Below are 8,231 nucleotides of genomic sequence, written 5' to 3'. Positions count from 1 at the left end.
GGAAAGCTTTTTGATTTACTGTTTTGAAATAAATGCGAGTTTTGTTTTTACAAACATAATCTAAAATCTCCTTGGTCAGAGGACAATCACTGTTTATTTGCAACTTTCTTACTGAAGCCCTGTGAATCTTCTAGAATAGAAAAAAATATGCAAAGGAGTAGAGTAACTGAAAGAGCTATATTTAGTAGGTGCTTGAAAAATTCCGTAACCTCTAAATTATGATGGAAAGCTTGGATTTCTGTATTTATTATATTGTTTTACCTATAGTCTCCTGAAAAGAAAAGGAATGGGAAATAGAGAATAAGGAAACAAAGGTTGATGTAAAAGTTCCCCATGTTCTATTCTTGGATGCCAGAAAACGCGTATCATCTTTGTATTTTTCTCATGCCTTGGGAAAAAGAGTACTCTGGGAGTTATTGGAGAACAAAATTGGTTTCTGTCACTTCCTGACAATGATGTGGCTACTCTTAAAATATTTTCCCCCTAAGAATAACCTTGCCTATTGCTGTTATTACATCCAAATGGCTGTTATGCTTCCATGTTTCTATTCCTGGAGGCCTGCACAAGTAGGTAAGCTACATGCAGCGAAGAATTTCTGAGTCTAGTTTGCCTCTCGTTTGCTACTGTTTATTCCTGTGTTCCTTATTTTCACTGTTACAAGCTGTGCTCCTTTCAAGGTGTAATTCCTTGAAAGTGAGGCATCAAGCAGCCCACAGCAAGTCGGAGGCAGAGGTTGAGGAACACTGTTACGATCATAGGGAACAAAGAGAGGGAAGAAGCAGCTCTGAAGTACTTTTTTCATTTAGATTTCCTGCATGTACACATGCCTTTCCTGTACTGGGAATTAGGGAGCAATAGACATGCCATAGGAAGGTAAGCTCTACATAACGTAGTGAAAGCATAGTAACACACTGACCACAAGAATGTATATGAATGCAATTCCTGCTTTAGAAGAACCCTGATCAGGATGTGTGTTGTTGGCTTTCTTTTGTGTTTTGGGCCCTAGCTCTTTTTGGGAGCTCTCTTATCCACCTGTGGTTTTGAAACTATCCTAATAGCATGAATGTCAAGAAAAAAAAGAGGTGCCTGTGTAGAAACTGATCATATTTATTTCAGAATGACTGTTCTTTTTTGTCTTAGACTTTTCCTATAGCTGCAGATTATGGTTTTAAGGTGTATGAACTATTAAAAAAGAAAGAAATATTTTCCATAGAGGTTTGAATCCATTTTCCTCACTACTTTTTTGTAGTTCCGGGATTATTGTGTCATCTGCTTACGGTGGGAGTGGCCCGGATCTCCCAGATCTTTGGAAAAGTGCAATTTAGAAGCATCATTTTTTGAAGGGCACTTCTTGAAAGTCCTCTTTGACAGAATGGGCAGGATTCTTGATCAGGTAAGGAAAAGCAGCTTCTGAATTGTGCTTCCAATACTTTCATCACTACTGAGGGACTGATCTCTAAGGTCCCAAGGATTTCCATCATTCAGATGTCTATGACAGCATCATATTGTTGTGTAATGTCCCATGTCCTTAGCACAGGTCTCTGTAGACTGCAGGATGTTATAGCGGTCAGCAGTCTCAGCAAAAGTAGAGAACAAAAACTCTTATCTTAGTTACCCACTTGTTAGTGTACCACATGTTTTCTTGACCAGAAATAGGATTTAAATTAGTACATAAAACAAGAATATCCTCTAAGTAAAAGAGGAGGGTAAGATAGTGTCTTAGGAATCCTTCTGTACTAGCATCACTGATTCTGTTTTCATTTTCTAGCATTTCCACTTAGAAAGCACTTGTATTTTTCAGTAAATAAAATACTGGACAGTTCCTTTGTGCCACGTTTCAGTGAACTTCAATCTGAAGTCACATTCTGGACGCAGTTTACATCACTGTGTGATATGAAGAGAACTTGGATGTATCACTGTGAACATTTCTGCCGTATCTTTGTGGTTAGAAAAAATTGTAACAGTGCATGGAAAGTTTCTAGAAGGTATCCTTTTCCATCTGCAATGTAAAGTAGGTTTTTTTCCCTGTTTGATTATCTCCAGATAATAGAAGTATAGCTGCCAAGGGGAAACAAATGAGATACGATCTGACTGACTCCTTGGAGCTGGCTGAAAAGGAGATGTGACAGGTCAGACCCAGATTAATACAAAGGAATTTAAAGGAAGTGAAAAGTAAATTTTCCTGATGTCTGTTTCTGTACTTAGCGAGCCTGCATGACCTAGTCTTTCTGGGGAGAAACGAAGTAAAGGGTTAGGGAGGTGAAAAAGAGGTTGCCCTGTGTGAAAACCTGGTGTTTCTTTGCCTTCTCTAAACTGACTTATGTTAGTCAGGTCAATGTTGCTGCTTTAGATCAAGAAGATAACTTTTCTTGCCAGTGAGAATGAGCCCTGAAAGTCTTGATTACCCTCCCTGTAATACCAGCTGGAGCTGCTACAGGTGCAGTAGTACCAGTTTCAGATGTTTGTACAATTCTTCTCTGGTTTACATGTGGAGCAATCTGCAGAATAAACAATTAGCTGTGGTGGTGCCAGATTTCCTGGTTCTGAGCAGGACAAGAGTCATTTGAACATATAAATGCATAGGAAACATGTCAGGGAGCCAGGAGTAGCCTCTAGGTCAGCTCTGTGTGAGTGTTCAGGGGAGAAGGATGCTTCAGAGTACCAACTTTGGTAATTCAGAAGTCAGAAAAGAAAGCCAACTACTTCGATTACTGTACTGTGTATTCTCAGGGTTTTGCTTCCAGTAAATGTATTCTGCCCACCGTACTAGCTGAAGTGGTTATGGATTAGAGTCATGAAGAAAACAAGGCATCATCAGCTCTTAGGAAAAAGAAGCCTCACGTATATGAAAACCTCGTCTGAACAATGACACAGAAATTACAAAAAGTAACAACCCAAGTTACATCCCCTGAGAAACACCTGAGTGTCAGATCCCTACAATTACAATGTAAGCAGCATCTAGTGTGGAAACACATTTTGATATATACTACCTGTCAGCATGACACACAGTTGGGTTAGTTAAGGAAGGTGTTATGATCTGTGGTGTCAAAAATGGTTCTTGACTCCAAAAGAATTTAAATTAACACCTTGAATCAGAGAGAAGACTTACATTCTTATTATATCTTAACAAAACTATATCCTAAGAAACCAAACTGTTATTCACAGTGAAACACACAAATCATGCAGGGAAAAAGCCACATGAAACAACAAAACAACAAAATCTGAGTCCTGTGAGTGATAAATTTGACATAATGGATGCTAATGTCCAGACAAAGTGAAAAATGATGAAAGGCCTTTAGCGGGGACCCAGTACTACTTACAGATTGTGTTCAGTGTCTTTTGTGCTTTGTCACAACACTGTGGGTAGCTCTTGTGGTTTTATCAGTAGATACCAGAAAACTCTGAAGATACATTCGGTGTCATTAACCTTGTTTCTGACAGAAGACAGCTGAGGTACGCAAGTGAAGTAACTTGTTCCAAGGCTATTCAAATCCAGTACATCATTCCTCCTTTTAGTATTACACATTTCTATGGAACTGTTTCCAAAGAATTTTGTAAGGATTTCCTGAATTGCAGATTTTGCTGGTTTTGACCTTTTTAGTTACAGAGAATTTTTCTAGGATGTTATCTGACAAAAGACTGTTTTATTGAGTCTGCTGACATACGACAGAAATAAAAGCTCTGTGTGAAGAAGCAACTTTCCTTAATGCTCTCAATTAGTTCAATTTGCAACAGCAATCTGTCTGAACAGTGCAGCACATGTTAATACTTTGTTTCCTTCTGTTGTGAACACCAGATAATGGTCATGGTTTCAAAGCTTCCTAATGAATTGAGTGACTCAGACAACTCTAAAGACCTTCTCCTACAGTTCAGCTGCACAGACAGTGGAATGGATTTATGGGAGGAATTTGTGGCTCTGTCTGCAGAGGAACTTTTCCACAATAACTCCTAGTGATCTCTTTTACTGTTGACATCTCTGGTCCAGGATCTGAAAGCTTCATTTGTTAGAAGATTGGGATGAATCTATTACTGGAATATTGAGCACAAAAATACCTCCCACTGACTGGACAAAATACGGGCTTTCACTTCAGAAGGTCTGTAATACAACTCCCTTTGCAGTGCAGCAGTGTGTGGTAATGACTACAGGGATAACGTACCTAAACACTAAGTGTCCACATCTAGGCAGTGGAAATTTTGTCAGAGCAGGCCCAGTAGTCTCTGGAACTGTTACACTGAAAAGCAAATAGGTGACTCCTTTAGTGAATCACCATCTCAGCTTCCTTGACTGTAGAATTGACTGTAGGATTCCTTGACTGAAAGCTCAACTCAGTTGCTTGAACTGAGGTATCTCTTGCCATTTTTGTGGTGCCCAAGATATCCCCACACACTTGTGGTTACAACACAGATCTTGCAGGATTTACCTTCTGTGGAACCACTGGGAGACAAGCAGATACTCGTGAGCATCTGAGAAGGCACAAAATGCTTGTGTGTAGGCAAGTGCATCAAGTGTCAGGTCTCTCTGTTGAGTAGGCTAATGTGAGCTTAGACGTGTAGACATATCTAAATATATCTGTCTTAATCTGAAGCTGAATTCTTCCAGATCTTACAGTCTGGAAAAGGGAAGAAGCTGTTCTCTGATTCTTTGGTGGGATGCTAACTGGAGAGCATAAAGATGATAATTTGAGGCCATGAAACCATTCTCTTCTAGATGTGATTATGTAACTGAGGATGTTTCTGCCAATATGCAGTCAAAGAGATTGAATGAGGGCCCTGTAATCCACTGCAGGTAAAATCAGCAAGGTTAAGTTAGTAACACCATCTGGGTGTTAGTAGTATCTTCAGACTGGCATGGGGTGTACAAGGGAGTGTCTGTCTACCTCTTGTCACCCTAGTCCATCCCATCGCTGAACAGATGTAAAGAAAATCCACTAGTTTGCAAATTTTAGGCTGGATTAAAATGTCAGCTTGTTTTCACTGTGGTGACAAAATCAAAGATAGGGGAAAAAAGTACTGGGAACATAAAGAAGCTATGGTGAAAATACTTGCTTTTATGGAAATGAGTTTCTCAGTGGAATGGTAAGGACCTTTAAGCTAGGCACTGGGTTTTTCCATATGACTGATTAGCGTCTTGCAGCATCTGATGGTGTTGCCTCTCCCATTTGGTTGATTTGGGGAAAGGAGGTAGAGAAGAAGCTCAAAATACTATGATGTCTTCCCATCTTAGGAACATCCCATCATCTGGACCATGCCGCCACAAGATGACCAGATTTTCCACAATGTTCTTTCCAAGAAAAAAGAAAATAGAAGACTCCATACACATGGATTTGTCCCACTCAGTTTCCTGAGCTCATATACTTCATGGTTATATATATACTTTTCAGGAGAAGCAGGCATCCATTTAATCTTGGCTGATTCTATGCTATTTGTTTAGCTACTGACCTGAAGAAACGTGTTACAGGAAGAGGACTTATCCTACTGTAAACCAGTGTGCAAAAGTTTCAAGTGGTTGTAGCAGTTATACAGATAATAATAGCTAACACCTAACTGTCATATTCACATCACACCTGTTGTGGAAAGCAGAGGTTTGGGGCCTGTCTTCTAATCTAACTTTTTATTATTATTATTATTCATAACCCTGTATATAAGGTTCTAGTATTTAAACCAACACTGGCTGGATGAAAAGAAGCCAGCATGAAAACAACTAAGCACTGTGTTCTCCTTTTTTTTTTTTTTTTTTTGCAGCCCTATGATGTAAATTTACAAGTTACGTCAGTGTTGTCCAAACTGTCCTTGTTTCCTCATCCTCATATACATGAATACCTTTTGGATCCCTATGTGAACCTGGCTTCTGGCTGCAGGTCTCTCTTCTCTGTTATTGTCAGGGTGAGTAAACACACAGTTAATGTTTACACATGGCCACAGAGCAGTAATACACCTAGGATCTTTGTAGTTAGTGGTAGTAATTGCTGGGTACTTGTAAGCTGGCAAATGGCTTCTCACTGAAAGTGTATTCTTAGCTCTTGATTTGAATCAAGGTTTTGTATTTGCTACCAAAACCATAGGAAAATTTATTTCTGTGTCCTCACGTCTTCAAGGTCATTTGTTTGCTTAGTCTCATTCCGCAGATGCAAAATATCCCCTCTGGCAATGATGTTAGTTTAAACTGGACTAGGTCACCACATTGTTGTCACTTGCAGGCAGCATCAGGCAGTGCTGTAAGAGGAGACAAAGTGCAGCTTTGCGCTTGGACAAGCAAGGCATGGCTTTGATTCACACACGAGCAAAGGACACTCCTGAATCCCCTGTCCTAGGATGAGTATCTCTGCTCATCCTCTTTTTTTTTTTTTTTCCAATGAAGGCTGTTCTCGGCAATGAAGTGATGGGTTTATTGAAAGTCCCCTTCCTTTGCCTCCGTTTTCCATCCCTTCCTGCCAGACCTACATCCTAGAAGTGCTGGCTGCCTGCCTGTCACACTGCAGTCTTCTCTGTCAGAGATCCCGCAACTACCCCACGCACCAGCTGTTGTTAAGCTGGTCAGGAGCCTATTACTGATGCTTGCCCAGTACTAACAGAGGGCTTAGCTCCCTTTTTCCCAGCAGCCCTCCCCATTTCCAAATTTAATCTTTACCCTCTCCCCTTGTGCATTCCCTAAACCCAGGAATTTGCTGGTCAGTTGATTGCGTCAACATTTACTCAGACAAATTAATCGTTGACATAATTAAAATAAGTAGTACTATTTGTGGTAACAGCTAGTAAGGCCTAAGAGTTCCTGTCCTTTTTTATCTCTTTACTTTCTGCACCAACTCACCCTGTTTTAGGGCAGAGCAGGTATTCTGCGTGTTGTTTTGTGAGCCTGAAGTGGGTCTTCATTCTGGGCACTGAAGGCGTCATTTAAGCTTGCTGCCAGGCACTCTGCAAAGGTGTTAATTTTGTGTGTTGATGACATTGTGCTTCACAGGTCGTTGGGGACCTCATGGTTAGAATTCAGCGCATCCCAGATTTCACTCCCAAGCTTCTGCTGGTCAGAAAACGCCTGCTGGGCTTGGAGCCCGAAGGGCCCATGTGAGTAAATACACTGCATGTTCTCCAAGCCCCATGGCAGCTGCTTTTCGTTTGTGCCAGTCCTGATTCTCTGCTGATTTTTTTTTTTTTTTTAAATTTCTCAGCATTGACCACATGACGTTACTAGAGGGCGTGATTGTGCTGGAAGAATTCTGCAAAGAGCTGGCAGCAATTGCATTTGTGAAGTATCATGCCTCATCTACACCATAAGCAGCCTTGATGAGTAGCCAAGGTGTAAAACCACCCAGCTTGTTTCGGTCAAAAAGACTGTTGACAACACCCAGATAAGAAGACGTGGTGCCTCCTGGCAAAGCATCGGTTGACATTTGGCAGAACTGGAAGACAAGTTACTTTCACCAGATGTTGACATTGCAAGAGAGAGTGATTCAAATGGATCTAGAATATGATGGAAGGCATTTTGGGAGAAACCAATATATAGCATTTCTGTCCACTGTGTGAAGAGCTGCAAAAGCTGCACAAAGAACCGCAGACGTCAGACCTTGGTTATTGTGTTATAATGACCATGTTGGGGAGCTGGGTCTTTTGTATGTTCTGAGGCTCGCATGTGCGAATTTGCTTTTTGTGACCATATTACTTTTTAAAAGCAAATTAATTTTGTAACATTTTTATGTCTTAATTATTTTTCTTTTCAGTTGGATATATGAAAGGAAAACACAATTACAGGTGATATATATATTATTAAAAAAGAAGAGGTTCAAAAAACCCACTAATCCATATATAGGGGGATATATTACAGAGGAATCATTTTTGTTTCAACGAATCTTGAAGACAGCTTGGAGCTTGATTCCCCAGTGGATTACTCCAGGAGATATATCAGTATAAAATCAATACTAATGGAATTAATGCTAATTCAGCATCACATCTATAACAAATATATCTGAGGTGTACATGTTCCTAGCATGTTTGTCTGTGTCATTCCAAGTGATTGTTCTTAAGGTCATCTGTGTAACTAGATTTAATTTAGGTTTTTGCTTTTGAGCTCTAGTTACTTGACTCGTATCATTACCTTTACAGGGAAGTTAATTGTAGGTCGTTAGTAGTTTTTGCTAAAACAGTATTTTTAGTTTCTTTTAAATTGGTATTGAGCCTGAATTGGCTTAAGAGACTTTTGTGCCTTGAAAATCTCAGCATAAACATTCTGTCATTTT

At 40.0% G+C, this 8,231-nt stretch overlaps 1 protein-coding gene across 1 annotated transcript in view; it reads left to right on the top strand.

The window, feature by feature from the left end:
* Positions 1-7,272, top strand: part of FAM160B1 (family with sequence similarity 160, member B1) — a gene marked incomplete at its 5' end in the record, with an annotated part of 23,818 nt that extends 16,546 nt beyond the window's left edge. Inside the window, 4 exons of the mRNA XM_009869579.1 lie at positions 1,250-1,393; positions 5,743-5,883; positions 6,959-7,062; positions 7,167-7,272. Coding sequence (XP_009867881.1) covers positions 1,250-1,393; positions 5,743-5,883; positions 6,959-7,062; positions 7,167-7,272 — 495 coding nt within the window. The remainder of the gene's footprint in view (positions 1-1,249; positions 1,394-5,742; positions 5,884-6,958; positions 7,063-7,166) is intronic.
* Between the last annotated feature and the right edge of the window lie 959 nt (positions 7,273-8,231).

The sequence above is a fragment of the Apaloderma vittatum genome, unplaced genomic scaffold (genome assembly GCF_000703405.1).
Source record: "Apaloderma vittatum isolate BGI_N311 unplaced genomic scaffold, ASM70340v1 scaffold11945, whole genome shotgun sequence".
NCBI lineage: Eukaryota > Metazoa > Chordata > Aves > Trogoniformes > Trogonidae > Apaloderma > Apaloderma vittatum.
This window is presented reverse-complemented; position numbering and strand designations above follow the sequence as displayed.